General features: G+C 31.1%; 2 protein-coding genes across 2 annotated transcripts; one reads left to right on the forward strand and one right to left on the reverse strand.

Annotated features, from left to right (window-relative positions):
* The first annotated feature begins 15,004 nt into the window (after positions 1–15,004).
* On the forward strand, positions 15,005–15,497 carry LOC145063085 (uncharacterized). Its single transcript, XM_079010677.1, has one exon. It carries the CDS (start codon positions 15,176–15,178, stop codon positions 15,383–15,385), a length of 210 nt encoding a protein of 69 aa, XP_078866803.1. The 5' UTR covers positions 15,005–15,175; the 3' UTR covers positions 15,386–15,497.
* Positions 15,498–22,111: 6,614 nt separating this feature from the next.
* LOC145063694 (mitochondrial import receptor subunit TOM7-1-like) lies at positions 22,112–22,613 on the reverse strand. The gene has a single exon (XM_079011288.1). It carries the CDS (start codon positions 22,557–22,559, stop codon positions 22,341–22,343), a length of 219 nt encoding a protein of 72 aa, XP_078867414.1. The 5' UTR covers positions 22,560–22,613; the 3' UTR covers positions 22,112–22,340.
* Positions 22,614–26,091: the final 3,478 nt, after the last annotated feature.

Below are 26,091 nucleotides of genomic sequence, written 5' to 3' on the forward strand. Positions count from 1 at the left end.
ACTCTCACGGGTCCAGTGATCATTCGGGAAACGACAGAGAAGATCGTTCAAATTCGTGAACGATTGAAAGCCTCTAGAGACCGACAGAAAAGCTACGCTGACAAGCGAAGGAAACCATTGGAATTCCAGGCGGGCAACCGAGTCCTACTGAAGGTCTCACCCTGGAAGGTCTTGATACTCTTTGGAAAGCATGGGAAGCTCAATCCAAGATACATAGGGCCTTTCGAGATTCTCGCGAGAATCGGCCCTGTAGCTTACAAACTCAATCTACCGCACGAACTCAGTAACGTACATCCTACCTTCCACATCTCGAACTTGAAAAAGTGTCTGTCCGATGAGACTCTTGTTATCCCACTCGACGAGATCGAGATCAACGAGAGCCTCAACTTCGTGGAGGAACCAGTAGAGATCATGGACTGAGAGGTCAAGCAAACAAAACAGAGTCGTATCCCGATAGTGAAGGTACGCTGGAACGCAAAGCGTGGACCGGAATTCACTTGGGAACATGAGGATAAGATGAAACTGAAATACCCTCACCTTTTGGCTTAGTTATTTGTAACTTCTTAATTGCTTAAATTCTAATTTCGGGACGAAATTCCTTCTAACGGGGGGATGATGTGACAAATCGAAATTTCCATTTTGTACAAACTATATCACTTCAATAGAAGTTATAGCAGTCACAATTAATTTTCAGACTTTTTCGTGTAAGTTTGAGTAACTCAGGGTTTACACTTCAGGAAATATCTGGAGAGTGGGTGCACTAGAGTTTTGTGCAACACTGTTATTCCAACACTCTATTATATTAGAGATCATTTCAGGAATAAAAATATTTTCTGCCAAAAATATCTCAGGACTATAAATAGAATTCTGAACCAAATTCATTCATTATTCGCATTTCCAACTAGAGAAAAGCAATTTTCTCTCTCACGGATCTTCGGGTTTTTATCCCAAATCGTGAGTACCTCTTTCTAGTAGTGTTAGAAAGCTTAATATGTGTTTATAACATGATTTAGAAGGCTAAATCACTAGATTTAGGAGTTTACTCCCCAAGGTGTTCTTGGGCGGTAAACTCCCGAAACAAAGCCTAGACCGACCCTTGTCTTATGCTACTGCCTTAGACTCATTTGTATGCGTATTAGGGACAAGAAAACAACCAAGAAACACAAACACATGGGAGTTCACGACCCAAGAGGATCTTGGACCGTGAACTCCAATAAAATGGATCAAAGGGTGCTTTTAAGGCACCTAAAGCCCTAGACATTTACATGAAATTGTTCCCACTTAATTGAAGGACAAAAACACATCAAAATCACCCCTTCAAATGAGTTCATGGACCTAATAAGGTTCTTGGGCCGTGAACATCAAACAAAGGCACCAAAGTGTACCTAAGGCCTTCATATGCTTGGAATAAAAGTCTAGAACCTATACCACTTGTGCAAGAGACTTGAAAGCATCAAAAACAACCATCCTTAAGAGTTTACGGCCACAAACTCTAAGGGAAATGGCCTTAGGGCCGTAAACTCCTAAATGGAGTATTTGTATGCCTTAAACCCTTCCAAGAATTTAACCACCAAGTTGGAATAATTCTAGGAATCATTTGGAACTTCAAAACACACAATACACCCATGGTTGGGAGTTTACAGCCGTAAACTCAAGAGTTTACAACCATAAACTCCATGTGTGATGGTCTATGGGGAGTAAACTCATATATGGGGTCCTTTGGAACCCTAAACACAAGTGCCTTGTCCCACAATAGCTTAGATGCAATCCTTAGGGCTTAAAACACTTATATAAAGTGTTTATTATGTCTAGGATGTCTTAACATTATCAATTAGTAATTTGAGACTAATTGAGTGCATATATGTGTGATTATATGTTCATTAGGATCGTAGTGTGTGTACAAGTCCTCACTTGACACCTAGCAATCCTACACCGTCCAGTTCATCCGAACCACCATCTACAGGTGAGTTCATACCCCTAATCAATGTTTTAAATGATTTTATATGCTTTAATGGGGGGGGGGGGAATACAAGTAGAAAACAGCATGTTATATTAAATCATCTATATGTATTTTATAACTGTGTTTTCATTCAACAGATTTCACATACTACAAAATGTGATGCATGAAATGGTTTTCTATCTTTAAATACTTTGTTATCAAATGTATTACTTTTGAAATGTTTATCAAAATGACATCAAGTCACTTTCATATTTGTTCAAAACCCTTAGATGTTTTGCAAAACCATTTTACATTCTTGAACTAAACTATGCCTATACACTTATATTCTTATATATGTATTGATGATATAGTTTACAGCTTTCATTTAGTTTCTCACACCCTTGAGTAGTAAGAGTGTATAAACCTACTTGAACAACCAATTACCTTTCAGTAAATTATCATAGGGATAATTTGAAGATATCAAACATTATTCCTATTACAAGGAATCAGACAAGAGTCAATTCATTCATGAGTCTATACCAGTACATTACCTGATACATGAGTACGTTTACATATGCTTACATGATACATGAATACGCTTACATAAACACATTACATGAGTACCTTGACGTAGATACACTTATCTGTGTATATTAACATGAATACTTGTATCTTGAATTGCGAGCATGATTTATTAGTACCTTCTGTGTAAATCTTCCTGCATATCCCTAGTACCTCGGGATATCTAGATGGGACCCTATCCCTAGTACCTCGGGATATATGGACAGGACTAACCATTCCGAAACCCATCTGTTAGCAACAATGGGTGATGAACATCTACAGATGCCTACGGTTATTACTTATACTAGTAGTACCTTTACGGGACTAACCCTTCCTCCACCCTGCTGCTGCTACAGAGGACAATTGGACAATCTTCGGATGTTCATTAGGTTATATATATGTCGTGTTAGCCCTAGTACCTCGGGATAACAGTTACATACGTCGTGTTAGCCCTAGTACCTCGGGATAATATTCACTTTAGTATATTTTCCTATTTTACTTTATTTTGTGATAGGTTATACGTTTCGCTTTACGCGATGGCGTGTTAGCCCTAGTACCTCGGGATAACACTTACATTAGTACTTTTTCCTGTTTACTTTATTTTGTGATACTTTCACATAAACGATGAGTTAGACTAAGTACTTTTAGTACTAGTCAATAGAAAGGAAAAGGTATCATTTTACTTACAGAACATTCGGGTCTTGGTAGAAGACTACATTGTCATAACAAAACATTCGGGTCTTGGTAGAAGACTACATTTTCATAACAAAACATTCGGGTCTTGGTAGAAGACTACATCTCAAACTGATAGAAAATAAGAGATTTTCTAGGGCTTTTCATACTTACATCAACATTTTCATTTAAAGGTTTACATGACTTTTAAAACAGCTTTTAGTAAGCAAGAAAATGACACTTAAATACTTATGAATTCACCAGCTTTAAAGCTGATACTCTCTTTCAAAATAACTTGTATTCTCAAGTCATCAGTAGACAGGTACGGTGGCCAGGTTTTGAGAAGACGGAGCAGACAAGTCTCGTCTTTTATTTTGATTGTATATTTTCGGTGTCTTATTTCAATGAAAGAACACACATGTATTAAAATTTTACTTATAATGCAATGGATGATGTTGTTGCTTGTTTACTATTTTACACTGTTGTGATACTGTACATGACGTCCTCCACCGCTAAACGTTTCCGCCGTTCGTGGTTTTGGGGTGTGACACTTCACTTCCAGGTTTTGGAAGCAGTTTCATGACGAGGTGGGTACTTGTCTTCACTTCAGTATAACTTTTCACTCTCAGATGGATGGGCAAAGTGAGAGGACGATTCAGACTCTAGAAGACATGTTTCACGCGTGCATATTAGATTTTAGAGGAAGTTGAGATACGTATCTTCTGTTAGCGAATTGAGATATGTATCTTATGTTAGCAGAATTTTTGTATAACAACTATCATACTAGCATAAACCGGCCTCTCTTCGAGATGCTCTACGTGAGGAAGTTTACGGCCCTAATATGTTGGGGTGAGGTCGGTTAGAGAGTCATGTGGAATACTGAGGTGGTACTCAAGACCACAGAGAAGATCCAGCAGGTCCGAAGCAGGCTCCAGACTGCTCAGAGTCAACAGAAAAGTTATGCCGACAAACGCCGATCAGACCTAGAGTTTCAGGTAGGGGACATGGTTCTCCTGAAGGTGTCACATTGGAAAGGTGTCATCCAGTTCAGGAATCAGGGCAAGTTGGGCCCCAGGTACATTGGTACGTTCAGGGTTTTGGCTCGGGTGGGCCGAGTTGCTTATCATTTGGATCTTCCAACAAAGCTCAGTCATATCCATAGCACGTTTCATGTCTCCTAGCTGCGGAAGTGCTTAGTGGATGACTCTATAGTTGTGCCTTTATAGGATATTCAGGTGGATGTGATAGTCTGAACTACATCGAGAGACCAGTAGCCATTCTCGACAGGAAGACGAAGGAGCATAGGAACAAGAGGGTGGAGTTGGTAAAGGTGCAGTAGCAGCACCGCAAGGGGTCCGAGTGGACTTGGGAGCCCGAAGAGGAGATGAGGGAGCACTATCCGGAGTTGTTTAGGGCAGCGGACTTCGAGAACAAAGTCTGATTCAAGTAGGGGAGAATTGTAACACCTGTGACTTGAGGTAATACTAATTATTTAATTTTTGTAATTAATTGTTGGACTTGAGATTAATGTTGGATTATTTAGTTGGGCCTCTATTGAGTGGGTCGTTATTGAGTGGGCTGACTGAAGACGTATGATGGGCGTAATCTTGGCGTACGCGGGGTGTAGTGAAGGCATTGGATGCGGGGGGTTGGTGTGCGTACGCACGGCGTACGCGAGCATACTCAAAACCCAAGTTTTTAGGGTTTAGGCCATATATATATATATATATATATATATATATATATATATATATATATATATATATATATATATATATATGTCCCAAACCCTAGCCTCATTACCATCCACCTTGACTCAGAAACCCTATAAATCTAACCTTCTTCATCTTTGTGTGATTTTGATCTTGTGAAGTCCATTTTAGTGGCTTGAAGCTTGGAAGGAGAAAGAGGAACTTGGTGAAGAAGAACTTGTGTAGCTTGAGCTTAAAGATATGAGACATCCTCATCATTTATCACTCATTTGAGGTAAAAAAGCTCAAAACTTTCCTCATGAATGCTTAGATCTCTTGTAATGGGGTTTTGGACCTTTTTGGTCCCAAGTATGGTTATGGTTCCAAATTCGTTTATTGGCTTAGGGATGCCACCCTTAGTGATATTTGAGTCCCAAAGACAGAAAAGTTACCATCTTGAAGGTCTTAATGTGGCCATGCATGAGTATTATTCATTTCTATGGAAGTAGGTTGCCATATTTCAAGTTTGGGTCCATTTGGGAGTTTGTAAGCCATCAAGTAATCGACTTTATGGGTTAAGACACTTTATTGGACTTAGATCTGTGTTTGGAGCTTAAGGTCTTAAGGGATTAAGCTTATTTGGAGATTATGGCTTAACAGAGTAGTACGTTGGGCGTACAAGCCCGTACGCGCAACGTACTAGCCATGCAGCCTGTACGCTTAGCATACAGAGGAGTACGCCCCGTGTACTCACTGGATTAGGGTTTGCATCATTTGGGCCTCAGTTTGGGCCATTCCTTGGACTTTGTTATTTTGGGCCATCAGGAATCAAATTTTTGGCCAAAGTTATGTTTGGGCTTAAGGAAAGGCCCATTTGAGGAGTTAGGCCCAATTTAGAAAATTTGGCCATTATTGGGCCATTAATGGGCTTGGAAAGGCTATCTAGAATTGCGCTTTTCATGTTATGAATTTGGGCCTAGGTCATGGACTAGATTAGATCGGTGGTAAAATGGTCATTTTACCTTAAGAGGGATTACTGGGTTTTGACTAAGTGTTATTTTGAACTGATAGCTCGGTGATTCTTCAGAGCAGCCGCTAGAGATTTCATACCGTGAGATTTTACATTCAGTTTCGCGAGGTGAGTTTCCTCCTGGATTGAACGGGTCGAAGGCACCAATGTCGGTTTGTGTATGTTACGTGTGATGATTAGTAGCTAAGTGTGGGCAGGTCCCGTATCTTAGCAATATTTGAGTATGGATATGGAATAGATTGGTAGATTGGTTATACTTGCTATCTGTGTGATACTTGTATGTGCTTCTTGGTTGGATGAGTGTGTGTGTGTGGGGGGGGTGGCGAATCTCACTAGTAGCTGAGTGTAGGCGGGGCTCGTATCTCCTAGTTAGTCGAGGGTGGACGGGGCCCGTATCTCTTAAATAGCTGAGTGTGGGCGGGGCCCGTATCTCCTAGATAGCTGAGTGTGGACGAGGCCCGTATCTCACTGAGCGTGGGCGGGGCCCGTTAGCCGAGTGTGGGCAAGGCCCGTATCTCCTTGAGTGAGGGTGGGGCTTGTATCTCCTAGTTGCATGTTATGTGTATGATATGTGGTAGTTTGGGGAGACTCACTAAGCTTCGTGCTTACAGTTTTTAGTTTTGGTTTCAGGTACTTCCGGTAGCAAAGGGAAGAACTCGGGATGACTGCATTGCACACACCATGATGTTTTGGCTTGGGATGTTTACTCTGATATATTTGACATATGTTTTGATATGGATACTCTGATTGTGATGTTTTGGATACTTTAACTTATGATTTTGACGGATGTCTTGATAACTATGGTTTTTATTTAACAATTAAAATGAAATTTTTGGTCATGATTTTTGGGATGTTACAAATATAAAAATTACAATAAATATAGTAATAAATAGATATCAATCTAATTAATGGACTTACCTTCTAATTGCAAAAATTTCAAATTAAAGCTCATTAATTTATTTTGTTTATTTATTTATGTTATTTGTTTAAATTTAAAATATAAAAAAAAACATTTCAATTTTAATAATTCATTACTTTTGTTATTTTCTTCTAAATTTAAAGTTCTCAAATATTTAGACTTTTTATATCTAACTTTTTTATAAATTAATCCATGTAATATATGGGTTTCACAACTAGTGTGTGTGTGTGTGTCTATATATATATATATATATATATATATATATATATATATATATATATAGAGAGAGAGAGAGAGAGAGAGAGAGCTAGGTTCAAATGTTTTTAGTAAGTATTGTGTACCTAAATGCACCAATGAGAATTCATGAAATAATAAACAATTAAATAAATCATTTAAGGGTATTTTGGACCTTTTATACTTTTAATTTAGGAAATCATTTAATTGAATCTTGAAATTAAGGAAATAAAATAAATATATTTGACCTAGCCTCTCTCTTAAATCCTGTCTAATAAAACCTCCAAAATCCTCAAACTCTTTTCACTCCAAGTTCACCAACCGGACCACCAGGTTCAATCCCCTGCCCACTCTGCCGCCATGGAAACGTCTCCTACAAGAAGCTCACAACCACAAAACCACTTCCCTAAACGTTGAAATCCACCTCATCCCTCTTATGCTGCTCGTATTCTTCAATGGCGGAGACCGATGATAGAATTGCAATTGAAAATTTCTTCAATGGCGGAAGATGCGAAGGAAGGCAGTCAACGGTTCTTCGTTCCTCTCCCGTCGTCGGCAGCAAAGAAGATCAAGGGGAAGATCCCCCGGTGCTCATCTTTGTCGGATTAAGGAGGAGAAGCACGATTGGAATCAGAAATCGGGAAGCACCTCCAGTGCTTCACCGATTCGAAGGAGGAGGAGGAAAATATCGATTCCTGGTGAGCCTTCCTTGACCACCATCGGTAGAAATCGAGGTAAATGAGTGGGAAATATCAATTCTTCTCTTTGACTTTTGAATAGATACTTTGATTATAAAAGTCTAATTCAGTAATTGGTTTGGAATTGTTTTTATACTTGTTCTTCTATGTTTTATTGTAGTGATTTTGAATATAAAAGTCAATTTATGTTAGAATCTTGTTTTGCATATACTGGCTTTAGTTGTTTTGTTTTTCTAAACCATTTGAATTGAGTAAAATTATATAAAAAAACTAAAAACTTATGAGTTTTGTAGATAATAAGAAGAAAACAAAAACTAAAAGTTGGTGTGTATTTTTTTGTGGTGATGTAAGCAGGAACATGTGTTTCTTTCAAATGTTCATGGTTCAAATATTCTGTTAGAACATAATGTATGTTAGGATGATGCAGGAATGATGAGGAAACTTATGAAAAAAAGATATGTGATACTTTATTCTCAAAGAATGAAAAAAAAAACAACAATATTGTTTCAGAATTTCAGGATTCAACATCTAAAAACAGCAATATTCTTTCAGAATTCAAGAAGAAAACATGGAGAACGAGAGTATTCTAGCAGAATGTTGTTATTTTTTAAGAATGTTATTCATGTTTGTTGATATTCTGTTAGAATATTTATAACTATATTAAAATGTATAAGACTTTTAGTCTGTAAGAATATATATGAATTTGTATTTAAGTTCGGATGTATAAGAATATATTAGAATGTTTGTTATTTTTCAACATCTTATTCAAGAATTTTGTTTTTCTTCAATAATATTCTATTAGAATAAAATTCTAAAAGAGTATCATTCTAACAAAAAATATTCTGATAGAATAAAATCGGTAAAAATTAAAATTGAATTAATTAAAAAATTCAGATTTTTTTAAATTATGAGAATTAATCATCCCTAAAAATCCGAAAATTTCCTTTTATAAATGTAGTTAATTGTCCAAAATACACTCTCAAATCATGTTCATTGATTAATTTCATCCGTTGGTCCAGATCTGTGCATTCTGGCACACAATACTTAGTAAAAACAAAATAACCTATGCCTATATATATATATATATATATATATATATATATATATATATATATATATATATATATATATATATGTTCATATGTGGTTGAACAATTATGGTGTGGATGTAGGAATTAATATGAACCAATCATTTCAAAAACGTTAATAAAAATAACTTTGTAATCTTAGCTATTAATTATTTATGGTAAATTGTTAAATCAATGAATAACCGTTTAAATAGAAAAATCATTTTTAATGTACACCTAATTCATCTTCATAACCACTAGAAATGATTGACATTCATCTTCATTTTCATGATTAAACGTCATCTTAATCATGCTTAAAATTTCATTCTTTCAGAATATAACCACATTAATTAACATTTTTTAAACTTTTCGTTTTAATAGAAATTCCATTATTATAGAACTATAAATCCACGTTTTAAATTGATAACATTCTTTAAGAACACAAAAGACATAAACATCATTCGTATAGAATTTAACATTTTTTTAAGAATAAAAAAAATATGTTGAACATCTATGTCAATGTTGAACTATAATACCATCCCTATATTCTTTAAGAATCTCATGTTCTTCGTTCAACATCCTTCGTAAAATCATGATTGTTTTTGGTATATTATTTTTGATTGTTTAAAATCATAAGCAATTTTAAATGCCGATTTGGAAGGTCTGATGGTGTGCGAGAATTAAAGAATACTTATTATAAAATATGTCACATTCCTTGTTAAGAATATTCTTTTAAACTTAATGACGTGTACAACTATTTAAGATAATAGTTTTCCTTTTTTTTTTTTAAATAACATTTAAAACACAACCCTTACTTAAATGTATGCGAGAATATGGAGTGTTACTTTATTTGTAACCCTTACAAATCCGTTTCATATAATTACAATAAATGACATTTTTAAAATATATCTGATACGTTAATAGTTTTTTATATCTCTAAATATTATTAAAAGAGAACTCTTAATTCATCAATGAAGTAATTACGACCCTTGATTGCATTTCAATCATATGTTTTCCACCATTAGATTAGACTACTGACATCATCATCTTCAAATAAAATTCAAACACAATTACATTTAATTATAGAATCTTTAAATTCAATAATTACATTATCAATTACAACATATCATTCTATTTATATACGAAATATTAGTTTCTCTAATTAATACTGTTACTAATTTAACTCTCTTATTAACCTATAAAATCTAATCTAATCCTATTAAATTAGAAAAATATTTAAGAGTCAAAAATAAAATCAATATATTTATAATTTATATCTCGATATATCCTACGTAAAATAAATCAATTTGAGATAATGGTTTTGAATTTAAAACCATTAATTAAACAAGTCAATTAATTTGAAATTTTAATTCAATATAAATGATATATTTTTTTCCAGATGAATAACCGAAAATCTCCAAGATAATATTTTAGGATCCCATTTTTTTGAAGATAATTCATTATTGAAAAACAACCTATATATACAATTACATTAAAGTTGTCCTTCTTACGATTTTGGATTGAGTCGTATGATTTTTAGTGTTCTTCTTCAACGGTCTTATTCTATAATCCTTTTTTCTAGGTTCTTTCTTTACCATGTTCTCTTTCTTCTTATACAATTTCTTGTATTTACTTTGTTCTTATTACTTGTTATTATTATATTTCTGTTGATAGGTCATGAAAAAAATTAATCAATCTACTTTAAGTATATTAGTTTCATTCATTTAGTTATAGAAACGAAATTATATCCTTTATATTTATATTTTTAATATGCTGACCTATGTTTGTCAAGAGAAAGCTATAAAAGTCATTTTAACGTATGATGGCAAAACTCATGGAACGGACCAAAAGCAAGATAAATAAGTTTTTTTTATTGTTACACTTCAACTTGCATGAACAAATACATATATCTTGTTCGAAGTTTTTCAATAATTCTTTTATGCATATTATTATACTCTTTAGTTAAATTTTCTAATTTTATATTACTGTATTTGTTTATATCAATGACTTTAGTTTCAAATCGACATTCAAGTACAAGACTTTACCGGTGTGGTGTCACTTACGTTATTTGATCGTGACACAAAGAAACTTCTAGAAAAAACCGCACAAGAGTTGCTTCAAAAGTTTAATGGGGTTATTGATATTAACTTCATTTATATAAAACTAATTTTTTACCTTTTGTCTATCTATTTTTATAACCATTTTTTTTTAATTTTTAGGAGGATAATATGGAGATTTATCTATTTGCTTTTAATGTACTTTTCGATAAAAAGTTGGTGTTCAAATTCAAATTTCACATAATAATTTGAAGAACAGAGTTGACGGTTATGCAATCTCAAACGTCGTTGTTGATAATACAATCATTGTTGAATTGGAAAAAAAATTTAACATCGAACAGGAAACATTCTTTTACGAAGAATACTACAAACATTACACTTATTAAATTTCATTTTTTATATTTCTGTTAACCAACTAACATATTTCTATGTACTACAGATGTAGGCGCCGAAATCTGATTCGTTTAATGTTTTATTGGCAGAAGTCGGATCTCAAGACACATTAAATTAGAAGGTTTTAAATATAATATAACTAAATCTAATATTTTAAAAACTTTAAAATATTATTAACTTTTAGATTGACATATGAATTTATTTTCTACATTTAGGATGTTGTTTTGTTTACTGGTGATAACGCCACATCCGCTTCGAATCTTGATAAAAACACTGCAACAAGTCCACTAACTAAGTGGACATCCTTTAAAAAAATATATGGACATGAAGAATTAAAACGCAACCAGTAAGATGTTTACGATGTTGATAATACGACAACCATGTCCTCAAACAAACGATCATCAACATCAATGACAAATTTTACTTCTAGAGAAGGCAAGCAAAAACTGTTAATTCAAAAGCAAGATAAATAATATATGATTTTCATGATTTTGTTTAAGTAGTTGAGTGATTTGAATATTATTCATTTCATATTTTGTTGACATACTATTTGGTTTTGGGGTTTGATTTTTTATGACTTTATTTCATACTATTCGTTTTTTGGTTAGAATTTTGATTAGTTGAATACATTTTGGGTTTTATGAAATGTTGAATTATTCATCGATTTTCCTTTTAGGTTTAAACTCAGACGAATTTAAAAATTTAATCATATTTTACTCTATTATTTCGTTTGAATGTGAATATTTCAACATTGTTACAATGTTATTCATTACAGCCTCAATATAAATATTAGAAAACTACCACTTTTTAGGAAATTGTAAACTTTTATAAATCTTTTAACCGTTATAAAACAATTATTTATATTTCTTATGAAACTATTTATAAATTTATTAGTAATATTTACCATTGAAATATTATTATTTTTAGATATTAATGATATCATACAATTTTATAGATTTAAATAACAAAACTCATTACAATAATGCTAGAGAGAGACGAAGACTAAGACGTTTATATTTACTAAATAGAAGATTGAGATCTATGTCTAAAAGAGAAACTTTATTCAATCATCTAAAGCAATAAAGACTTTTGATTGTGTTTCACTTATACATTTTCCACCCTTAGATCAAATTGCTTATGTCATATTGACCAATGTTTGGTCAAACACGTTGTCCATTAATGTTTCCGCTCAAACCTTCACCAATTTCCTCTATCCCTAAAATAAAATTCAAAATTCAAAATTCAAATCCTCCGCAAATGTAAAGCCGTAATTTATGCACTGGCTATCCTATATGTTTGCAAATCAACATGATATATCTTCATAATTATTCTATTTATTTCTTAGTGTAGATCGATGGTACCAAAATTCATCAAGGAAAAAAACAGTAATCTTGAATTTAAATCTTATTAATATAGTAAATACCTCAAGTTTTGAAAGTAATAATCGATTTGATACATGTTAAATTACAATTGCTCGATTTCTAACTATCTAACTCAATAATTGTATGTATTTATTCTTAAACTTACCATTTTTTATAATGTTATTGATTATATTTACTATATTTAAGTTTAAATTGCACAGAATTTTACTTGAAAGTGATGAGCATTAGTTGATAGTTGATGTTTGTATTAAAGCTTGAGGATGATGCAAAACTCTAAATACCTTAGTGGTAATATCCTACATACTTAATAATTGAGTATTTCGAAAAAAAAAATATTTTTCATTAACTTTGATAACAAATTTATTGAATTAAGCATACTTTTATGCTTATAAATTTGTTTTCTCTACTCACGTGTATTTATCATCTTGAAGATGAGAAAACATTAACCCTGACTATATTGAAAAGTGCTAAAAAGGTTATATTGGTCATACCTTTATGACATGATCTTCAAATGTTATTGGCTCAATTCTTTGTTTTTTATTTATATCATTTTTGTGTATTTGATTGGTTTCTTCAAGAAACTCGGTTTTCTACTAATGTTGATAAAAAATTGTTGAATTAAGCATACTTTTATGACTATAAATTTGTCAATTTTCTATTAATAAATCAAGTGTAAATGAATTTGAACAATTGTTAAATTTCATATTCTATAATGTAATTAATGCACTTATTAATCAAATAATCATACATGTCGAAGTGGTTGGGTACCTCCAGGACAATAAGCAAACATGCAAATTATAAGCAATTTCACAATATTGTTTTTTTTTACTAGCTTTAAATTAACAATTACTTCTTTCACTTGCTTAAGATTACTGATTACTCATATAGGTTTGTAATAAAATAAAGTTTTGATAAATTGAAAAAATTGTTCAACAAAACCTAATTGGTTATATATCAATTTAGGCTTCTTTTTGTGTTGTCGTGTTTGTTGATTTGGCTATGTAGGATTCATTTGAAGTTCTATTTTTCTACAAGAATGTTAATGTTTACATTCAAGTAGAAACAATCACAATTGGTAAGTATTCCAAATGATTTTTCACTTACATTAATCAAAACTGTTACTTTAAATGGTGCGTTCTCATAGAAGTCACACCGGTTATCACTATACAGATCTTCTAGCGGTCTATAGAAGAATCCTAGCGGCTCTTTGAATAATTTTGCTGCATTTTCAATGAAGGATCACTCTATCAACATTCGTTCTCTAAAGTTCTTTCTCTTATTTTTTATATACATGCGTGTCACAACAATAAGGCAGAAAGAGGTGCTAGTAACCATTAAAGATGAAAAAGTAAGATATAATTTAAGAATATTATATAAAGTATAAATTGTGGATTTGTGATATTTATTTATGAAAATATGTTGTTTGATTGCTAGGTTATATATCTGGGTTTTTTTGTAATTTGATTTTGACAAGTCTGATCTAAATTTAATAATTGAAGCAGGTAGGAAAAATATGTGCTAACGATTTGGAATTTGTATTGCCCTCCCGAAACCAGTTGTAGCCTCATAGATCGTTCCTTCATATCTTGGTAGTTCTTAGCATTTCCCCAAATTTGGCTACACGAAGTCATGGATGCACTTCTTGAATCAATCCTCTAAACTGAATTTCATTTGTTAGTTGGATGCAGCGACCAAAATGCAAGATTTGTGAAAATTCATTATTATTTATTAGTGTTAACCTTTGGCAAATTATGAAACTAATATTATATTTTTGTTCATAACATGTTTTTTTCTTGTAATAATTTCTTTCGAATTTTTTTGCAGAATTTAATGTTGCTGGTACATATAACAAGTTATTGTTGCTTTTGGTTTTACAAAGCCAATATGAAAAGAGTCATGTGAGCCTCCATGGAGGTTGGTACACCGGACAAAGTCAATTCATAAAGCTATAACACAACATGTTTTAATCAAGAAGTCGCATCATGTTGTTATAAAACAAAGATCATGTGGATCATTTATGTTAAAAATTATTGTATTAAAAAACCAAATTGCTCTAATATAAATATTAAATATTTTTATTTAATAAGTTTGGTTCAAAAAGTCTAAAACTGAATCTAACTAACATTTTTTATTAAAATTTCATCTAAGACAATGTCATCTATTAATGTAATATGTATTTTAATTTATGTTCCCCGTGTTTAACGCGGGTCATAATCTAGTTAAATAATTAACATAGCTAATTTTTACAAAAATCCAAATATTGCAAAATAAAAAAAAAAAAAAAAAAGTTTTAAATACAAAAGAACCCAACATGATTTATTTTATCATCACATGCATACACTTTGGCATTGAATCCTAAGTGACTTGATGCACTAGTCTCCCTACCACGCACCCCAAACCTCTTTGCTTCTCACCAAAGTCTATGTCTCTCTCATTCTCCCTTATATTATATATATCGTCAACTCAAATCACCTCCATCAACACAACATCAAAGAAAATACAAACAAAACTCCAAATCACTTGAATCAAAATATGTTGGATTGGGGTCCAGTTTTCGTGTCAGTGGTTCTCTTTGTATTGTTCACGCCAGGGTTGCTGTTTCAGTTGCCTGGCCACAGGCATTGCGTGGAGTTTGGCAGTTTTCAGACCAGTGGAGCTGCAATCCTGATGCATTCATTGCTCTACTTCGGCTTCATCTGCCTCTTTTTATTCGCTGTTAAGATCCATCTCTACGTTAGCTAGAAAGATGATTCTAGTGATTTTGTCATGTTGTATGTTGAACTTTCTAAATTCTAATTTCTATGCATTTGCTTTTATTTGAATGAAAAAGATAGCATGATATTATAATCGCTTAGCTTGGGGTGATTTATATATTATTTTTGAAAATTTGATAACCGTTGAAATAAATAATAAACTACATTTTGGACATTTTATTCTCAAAAACGCGCGAAAGAGTGTTTTGGGATACAATTTTGGAAAAACTAAAGCTTCGACATTTTATTTCAAATAAGTTTTTTTTTTTTTTTTTTTAATTTATTTGGTGCTAAGCATTAGAAATTGAAAAAACAAATCTAAATCAATTAATAAATTTGGTTATAATGGGGTAGACTTCTTTTATTGAAAAAAAAAAAAAAAGACTAATGAGGGATATATATTAGTATAAGTGTTTACGACATTGTTTTTTGTAAGCTCTTACAACAATTAATGTTTAAACAAAATATTATGTTTTATATAAACAATTACAAATTTATTCAAGACAATCTTCTAGTCTGTTACAGAAATATTGAGGGATATATATAAATATAAATACGAACATGCATGCTTTTTAATGGAAGAACACTATCGATCCCAGGGTTTTGGGCCACTACTTAATTTCGTCTCCTAAAAATAATTTTTTTTATAATGCAACTATTAAAATAATTTTGCAAAAATAACTGTGCAACACGCATGGCAGATTACTTCTTTTAATTTATATACACCAACTATTAGTACCATCAATCCTCCAACTTTTCCTTCTTTTACACTTTCTACCCGCTATTTTCATTTTTCAGTTTTAATCTAGAACTCTTAGCTTAACTTCTAAACAGCTAAGATCTCCGGCTCTTATAAAAGTCACAATTGCCCCTTCATGCAGACAAATCAAGTTATAAAATTAGAAAAAAAACAAACCAACAAACAAAAATAATTAAAATTAAACAACTTTCAGAAAATAGATTTATTTTCAATTTTCAATGAAAATTTTAGCAAATACGTTTGGTTGAAACCGGAGGAGTTTTCATTTTCTATCTTAGAAATTTGAAAAACTGTAAAGTCATTTTTCTAATTTACATACAATTTGGAAAACCAAATGTTTTTCAAAATTTTCCATTTTTCTTAGAAAATTTTCACATCCAAACGCACCGTAATGGTTTCGGTTTCAGAGGTTTGATTTCCCGATTTCTCGGCTTTTGGGTTCAATCCATGGGTTTACAGGTTTTGAGTTTAAACCCATTTTCCAAAAAAAAATGATAATATGTGTAGTGTTTTATGCATCATATAAAACACAATGGTAACCATCTTTCTAACACAATATCTGTCGAATGTGTTACTAATCCAACCAGGGTAGTGTTTAACCTTTTTCTATAGACTTATTTATATTAAGTGGACTTCCAATAAACGAAGTTTTTTCTTTCGATCTATATATATCTGTAATCTGGAAAATAAAAAAAATGAATTAAACTACCAAACTATTATGACTTAAACTATTAAAGTGGACCAAAGACAACGACTTAAAAATAACAATAAAAGGACAGCAACCAATTATTATTAGATTGTGGGATAATAAGCAAAATTTAAATAACCTAGACAATTAAAATGATAGAACCGCAGACTTAAAGAATAAGAAACGCACTCTTTTCCACTACACTAGCATCAACTTAACATATTTTCTATCTATCATTAGTTATTTAATATATTCTATATGGATTATATAATACTAGGCGAATGCCCGCGCGTTGCGCAGAAACATCTATATGGTTGAAATCTTTACAAATATATGTTTTTTTAAATATAACAATAAAGTTATTGTTAAATTTGATATAATAATTTGTATACTAAATTGATATAATATATAGATTATTTTGACCTATATGATAATATATAAATCTATTATAACTGTATAATCTTAATTGTTTGAATGACTTCTATCTGCGACTTACTCATGGATAAATTTAAATATAATATATGGTTTAATATTATTTATAGTTGTTGTTATTAATAATTAATTTTTAAAATTTATTTGATTAATGTTTTAATTTCTATCATTATAACTTGGTAAAATATCAATCATTGTTTTTTTTATTTTAAAGGTAACAATATAATTATTTATATAGATTTATTTTTAACTATTTTTATTGTAAATTATTTTAACCTACTTATTTGAAAATTTTCACGAATATAAAAATATCTTTAGGAAATATTTTAATTAAATTGATATTACAATTTAGTTTTTGCATTTATCACTTTTAACTATTTACAAAATATTCTTTGTTTTTTTTAAGTGGAACTGAAATTTATATTTAAGTTGATATTGTAATTTTATATTTAAATTAACAATTTAAGTATTTTGTCCAAATTGTTCAAAAGTTGTAGATTTAAACTGATAATGGTTTACATATAACAACATTTTAAATCTATTAAATTAAGTATAATAGTATGTTAAAACTTAAAGACATAAGTTTATAATTATAAGTAAAGATATTATTTTAAAATTGAAATTAGTTTATTTATGATTACACTTTAGGTTTGATATTTATTTAAACTTAATAACCAACTTATAATCATTATTAGAAAGACACTACAATTTATCATTTTTAACTATTTACAAAATATTTTTTGGGTTGTTTAAGTTAAACTAAAATTTATGTTTAAGTTGACCCTATAATATTATATTTAAATTAATAATGATTATACAAATTGTTCCAAAATTGTATCTTTAAAATGATAGTGGTTTACATCCAACAATATACTAAAACTAATAAATTAACTATAATATGTTAAAAGTTAAAAAACATAACTTTATAAGTAGAAGTAAAAATATTATTTTAATATTGAAATTTAATTTATATATGATTACACTTTAGGTTTGATATTTATTTAACCTTATTAACTAACTTATATGTATTATTAGAAAAAATTGAAAAGTCAAGGAAGTTTCAAATGAATGTGGTGAAAGAAAAAATGCATGTGAGTTTCAAATGAATGTGATGAAAGGAAAAATGAATCCTTTATAAGTATAAGTAAATATATTATTTTAATAAAAAAAAACATAATTTTATAAGTAAAAGTAAAGATATTATTTTAATATTGAATTTTAGTTTATATATGATTACACTTTATGTTTGATATTTATTTAACCTAATTACCAAATTATAATTATTATTATTATTATTATTATTATTATTATTATTATTATTATTATTATTATTATTATTATTATTATAAAGAAATTGAAAAGTCATGGGAGTTTCAAATGAATGTGGTGAAAGGAAAAAATAATAGGGGTTTCAAATGCATGAGATTCAAGAAAAAATGCTAGCTTTATAAGTATGTATGATTGGATCGGTTTGGTTTTTATGTCGGTTTGTAAAGTCGAAACTGAATTCAAACCAAATTTTTCGGTTTTAAAAAATTCAAACCCAAAATCGACTGTTTGGGTTTGGTTTTGGTTTTGTTGGTCTTTATCAGTTTTCGGTTTCGGTTTTGCTCACCCCTAAATCATGTATTATTATTATTAAAATCTTCCATAATAGTATATTAAATTATTAATGCAAATACAATTGTAGGTCATAAAAATCTTCTTTTTCTTTTATGAAAAGTCAAAAATCCATTACACATTACAGAAAAGTTAAAATTTGGAGAGCACAACAATGTGCTTTAATTATGGTATATGGAATTAGGAGATAGTAAAGGATCCAAAAAAAGAAAAGAATATGCAGTCAATATATATTTTCAATATAATACTCATGATGATTACAAACCATACTTAATATAATTTAAATAATTTGTTAAATGTTTCAACTTCTTAACAATTATAGTAATTACTGAAGCAACTAAAGAAAACAAAAACTCAAGTAAATGGATGATAGCATGCAAATGTATTGAAATTATAAGAACACAACTATTGAAAATCATAAGCACTGTAATTAACTTCTTTTAAAATCAAAGGAGTCACTCAATTTCTTTTTTCTTTTACCTTAGAAAAGAATAAAGAAAGATCTCTTGACTCTCTACCTCGACTTCTCCACATTTTGGAGTAGAGACTGACGAATGTGAAGGGTGACAAGAAGATTGGGCAACGACAATTTCGGTGTAGCGCTCCACCATTATAAATCATTATATAGTAAAATACCAATATGGTGGAGCAATACACCGAAAATTTAATATGTTTAGATGGTTATTCACTCTCTTCATCTGGTAATGTCTATTTTCCAAATATGTTTTAGGGCGCCAAGTTTTATTCATTTTCTAGAAACTAGAAAGATGATTTATAGGAAGAAACAACTTCGCGGCACAACTATCTATGGGTCGCGATGCATGCCAGCAAGATGCGATGCGGCCATATGCGATGCGATGCATGGCCGCAAAAACTCAAAACCCTAAGTCTCTGATTTTGGACCTTATTTGAAGGCTCAAACTTCTTGGGTTTTTCTCTTATCAAAATTCATTCCCCTATGATCCGCAACAATAAATTCTTGCCTCTTTTCCTTCCATCCTTAAGTTATGGTGCATTTAAAAAAAATTATATGCAAGAGTTATTATTTAATGATAGTTGGTAATAACATATGGTCCTATAGGGTCACACCTTATAGCAAGTTACTACTAATTGACTATTTATTAAAGTAATTTGATTATTAATAAGTATAATCAACACTTGTATTTAACTGGAGAATTATTATTTTATAAAAATAATATTTTTAACAACTAACTGATAAATTATTATTTCTAAGAAATGATAAATAAGAGAACAAAATCAGTTATATTCATAAGGTGTGTGTGTGTGTGTGTGTGTGTATATATATATATATATATATTATGTACAAATTAAATAGGCACTTAGAGTAACCATTTAATTAGCATGTAACTAGCTAGTTTTGAGATTAATTTAAGAGCACTCCAAGTAAGAACCCAAAATTTAGCATGTGACTTGCTTGCCAAAATCGTAGATTCTTCTTGTGAAGAAAAGGTTAAATGTAAGAACCCGAAATTTAGAGAAAGTTGACTTTAGTCAAATATTGACCAAAATGAGAAAATGATCATTTATGAGAAAAAAAAAACTAGATTATGAAGTTGTAACTTCATGAAAATGGTCATGACAAGTTTAATTCACTTAGAAGAGGTTAGATGAGTAAGTTCAAGAGAAAGTGTGCATGACTATGCATTTCGGTTCGTGCTCGTTTTTTCATTTGTGGAGACTACCTTGAGATTGTGGTTGCTAGGTTCATGTGAGTTTTTTCACTATATTATGTGTGACATTAGATGTCCTTATGATTGATATAAGACTATAGTTGGACTACAACAATTGTATGTGAGACTATAATTGGACTACATAAATGGTATGCAAGACTATACTTGGAATATAACAATGGCATATGAGACTATAGTTGAACTATATCAATTGTATGTGAGATTATAGTATATCTATATCAATTTGTATATGAGACTATGGTTGAACTATAATATTGTTTGTGTACCAGAATGTTTGGTATATTGGCAAACTCACTAATCTTTGTGTTTGCATTTTAAAGTTAAACATTTTTTAGGTTGTTTAGGTGAGAAAGGGAATGACATGAGTGTACACTCACATCGGTATATGATTCTATTTGGTATATTGACAAACTCACTAATTTTTGTGTTTGCATTTTAAAGTTAAACATGTTTTAGGTTGTTTAGGTGAGATAGGGAATGACATAACATGAGTGTACACTCACATCGATATATGGTTCTGTTTTGAGACTTATATTAGTTTTATGATATGACTTTGTTTTGATAATATGTTTTATGACTTTTGAAACAATTTGATGATATGATACTTTACATGATTGTTTTTAGTTACTAAATCTTGTTCTAAAAAGAAAAATTTTGCTTGAAAATTTGAGACATGATTGTTTTTAGTTACTAAATCTTGTTCTAAAACGAAAAATTTTGCTTGAAAATTTGAGCCGTTACAAATATAATTACAAAATTAATGTTCATTGATAAAACTCCTTTTGGTTTATTAATGGCAGAGTAGTCGGACTAAAGAAATACAAAGATGACATTCTTTTTGGGTAATAACAAGAATAGAGACAATTATTAATTAACCAAACGATTAAATCTTTGAAAGGACATGGCCATAAGAAGCCCAAATGGTTTATAGATAACATGACTAGAAAAAAGATTTTGTTGAGATATTTCACACCAACAAAAACTTAAGATTATGTTGGGAATCTTTGGGTTTGTTTACATCAACGATTTCACAAATATTTCAACAAATATAACGGTTTAAAATTAATTGTGAAAGTCGGATCACTTTGAAATAGATGATTAGTCTTTAACCAATCCAGTTTTCTTTATTCCAATTTTTTTCACACAATTCTATTTCTTCTCCACAAGCCACTTTCATAGAAAGCTCATGTGCGAATCAAACTTAAATTATGATCCTACACGAATTCTTACTATATTTGAAATAAAGATTACTTTGAAATCAGAACCCCAAAAGATTAACGAAAATGTGGATGCTAATGGCGAACATCAAATTACACATAAAGAACAAAAAAGGGTTCGATCTTTATCTACTTGAGGCATATATGCATATATTCATAGATAATAAACACACAATATGAACATGTGTATGTGCACATTACATAATCAAACACAAAGCCAAACCAAACAGAGGAAGCAGCTATCTAAGATTTCATAAACAAAAAAAAACCCAATTTCTTTCGCACATAACAAAATCAAGAAATCCATTTGTATGTAAATATAGTTAATTGCATCACAAAACCCTAAATTTAATTAATTCATGACAAAAAGCAGGTAATTGGAAGAACCCATCAGAAGGATGCGAAAAAACAGAAAAATATAAACCCTAACTCGCGGGAACAGTCGATATTTCAACATAGAGTAAATTGATTCGTTTCAGGATTCAAGTCGACGAATACTGAAGGATTATTACCGATCAAACGGGACTGAGAAGCTGAGAAATTGAGGGTTTAGGCTCGGAGTTCATACCGATGATGATAACCAACGGAATGAATCCATAGTGCGTGATGACTTTAGCCTTCTTCATGGTCCATGTGCTCCATTCCTTCAAGAGCTTTGATGGTGAATTATCAGGTGATGGCTTTGATCCTTTGCTTGATTTCCCTTTCGCCTTCAGAGCCACCTTCGACGACATTGTTTCTCCCTTTCTCTGCAAAATGGACGATGGTGTTTACAGTTTAGAAATGATGGTGCCCTAGGCCTAATATAATTGGGTCTAATAAGTAGGTGGCTTGTGTTACAAGCCCAATAGATTGGCAAACGAAATTGAGTAATTGACTAATTCTACCATAAACAAAGAGATGATCACAAAAAAAAATATCTCAAATCGCATTAAACCTTTTGATCATTTTGTACATAAAATATCGAAATAATTTTCTTGTTTGTAAACTTGTAAATTTTAAAGTATTTTTTCATTAAAGTATTTCAAAACTTCTTGTATTTTATATAAAATACATTAGTTTTCATATATCATAGAGTCACTTTTGAAAATACTTTAGTTACAAAACATTAAGTCGCAACAAACCGAAATAATTGGTATTTCCAGCAATAAATGAGATGACGTTTTTATAAGTAATTTGCGAGATACTAGAAGTTAGGAAATAATTAGTAATTACCAAACACTAAGTAACAGTATCCCTATTATACAAATCAATAGTTTTAATATTTTTTTTTCAAGTGTCACTTTAATACAACTTTACATTAATATTATGTCATATGTATATATTAGACAACTTATTTCAAAATTTAAATTTACATTTTCTAATTATATATTAAATTTGAGGTTATAATAACTTTAAATTTTTAATATATCTCTTAGTTAATAATTTATTGAAAATGAATTATTTAAAATAACTGATTAATAATTATAAATTTTTATTATAAAAGTTTAATTAATTTTATAACCGTGGTTACCTCGGATTATAAACTAGTTAAATAATAAATAACTAATGAATAACTGAATGTGTTAGATGTAAAATCAAAAACAGTATTTATTGGTCGTACTAGCCCGTGTTCAATTTGACAAAAAATTTCATCTAAAAATTCATATCAAAAAGGATTTGTAATTGTATTATTGGAGAGGTCAATAACTTTTAAAATTGTTAAAAATCTATCTTAGAAGTCAGGTTGGAGGTGTTGTATTTTTCTCTATGTGTGTGTGGATATTAGAGAGCAACATAGTGACATGCTTTCCACCTAATACGACAATTAGATTAGGATGGTGTCTTGTAAGCCTTTGTGTATGTGATCGTCAGGGGGGGGGGGGGGGGAAGTGGGCAGCTGCACAGAGTCTAATTTTTTTTTTATTATATATTTTTATTTAAAAATGACAACTTATAATAACGACAATGACCATTTTTTCTTGTTCGTCCTGGGCCTTCGAGGATATTTAATTCCTCAAGACCGACCCTGGTGATCGTAATCTCCTTAACACTCATATTGATGTTTATTTCGATTAGTTAATAAATAATGATGTAACTCAATATTGTAGTATATAAATAAAGTATGAAAATCTTAAAACTTTTACATTATCCATCCTTTTTAGTCTATACTACCTACTCATTCCTCTTAATCTCATCCTACATAACAACATTTATTTGTGTTTTATTAAAAAAAATCAATGACATAACTCAATATTTATTACTATCATGTAGATATGGTGTGCCTACAATTCTTGAAATCCGGGTATCATAATGTACAAGCTTCATATGAAGATATGTCCAATGTTTTTCATAAGTCTTCTTGATGAGAAGATCAAAAGAGTTTGAACTTGTTTATTATCAAGATACGTCCAATGTTTTTCATTATAGCTTAATGAGAACATTGTTACAATCATGGTTTTATATGTTAGTGCCATATTAATTATATGCAATGATTTTCAACATTTAAGAAACTATATAGATAATAAAAATAATCATAATAATAACAATATTAATCAAGGAACTAGATTTTTATAAAAACAGATATGATGAAAACCTAAAATGAATATATTTAGGAACATAAGTCTTGTCGATGAGAAGATCAAAAGAGTTTGAACTTGTTCATTATAAAGATATGTCCAATGTTTTTCATTATAGCTAATGAGAACATTGTTACAATCATGGTCTTATATGTTGTTGGCATATTAATCATATGCAATGATTTTCAACTTTTCAAAAAATAAAATAAAATTTAAGAAACTATATAGATAATAAAAATAATCATAATAATAACAATATTAATCAAGGAACTAGATTTTTATAAAAAATATGTATGTGATGAAAACCTAAAATGAATACATTTAGGTTAAAAGCGTAAATTTGGAGAAATTTGAGAGTTAACCAATAACTGACCCATATAACTTGGCCAGGACTTAAAATGTTATAAAGCTGATAGAGAATGATGAAAGTTGAAATTATATATAAGTAAGAATAATATAATTTAAAAAGGCGAGTTAAGTGTAAAAATGGAAAATATATGGACTATTTTGTAAATTTGTCATAGTTTGAACATGAGGAATGGGACTCTCCTTTCCCCTGTTCATTTAATAGATGTCCAAAATGTAACGACGTAAAATTTTCAACCAATTTTTCATTTTTAAAACACGGTAAATTACATATCATATTTATCAAAACTTTAAGTATCAATGTCAAAACATATTTCAAATTAGTTTTTCACAACTCCAGGATCCATAATAAACATATCTCCAGCTCGGTGTGTGTATACAATCAAGCCGGTGCCTTCCCGCGATCATCGGTGGTACCTGAAACACATAACACGGTAAGCACAAAGCTTAGTGAGTTCCCCAAAATACCACGCACAAATGTCTCAGTGGCACCCTCCAATCCCACAGCTCGTTGGACCCTCCGGTCCGGTCTGGTTGGGACCCTCCAGTCCCATGGCTCGTTGGACCCTCTGGTCCAGTCTGGTTGAGAACCCTCCAATCTCATAGTTCGTTGGACCCTCCGGTCCGGTCTAAATATCACATAATATAACATACAACACATATAACACACAGAAAATGCATAACCCAAGCATGCACGTAAGACCCTCTTGTCACACATAATTACCACTCTAGGTAAGGTATAGTGAGAAGACTCACCTCGAAGCAAGCAAGCTAAAACACCTCGTACACGAATCGCCGATCTAGGCTCCGCCTAATACATGTGATGATTATCTCTAATTAGACCACAATTCTAATAAACTCATATTAACCCCTTTTTAACTCTTGGTAAGGGTAAAAGACCATTTTACCCCTCCAAGGTCTCGGTTACTCACATTTGGTCAAAACTCTAAAAGTCAACCGAAGTCAAACTTGAGTCAACAGTCCATGTTGACCCAACTCAACGAGTGCATCAGGAGGACTGGACTCGTCGAGTCCCCTCGTTCCCTCAGAGACCTTATGTAAACCAACACTACTCATCGATTTGACCCGTTAACCCGACGAGTTACAACATGCTCAGACTTATCGGGATAAACCCTAAGCGACTCGTCGAGTCAGCTCATGGACTCGGCGAGTTCATTCAGTCTCTACTCCCATTCAGACGTTTTAGGGCTGATCTATCACTCCAACTACTACATTTAGGCTCCATAGGCTCGATTGTCACGTAAAGCTTTGATCTTTACGTTCATGCATGGCATATTTGCTCCATAATGCCATTACAAGCTCCAAAGGAAGGTTAGATGCT

Source organism: Lactuca serriola, chromosome 7 (assembly GCF_051521515.1).
Source record: "Lactuca serriola cultivar US96UC23 chromosome 7, Lser_US96UC23_V15, whole genome shotgun sequence".
NCBI lineage: Eukaryota > Viridiplantae > Streptophyta > Magnoliopsida > Asterales > Asteraceae > Lactuca > Lactuca serriola.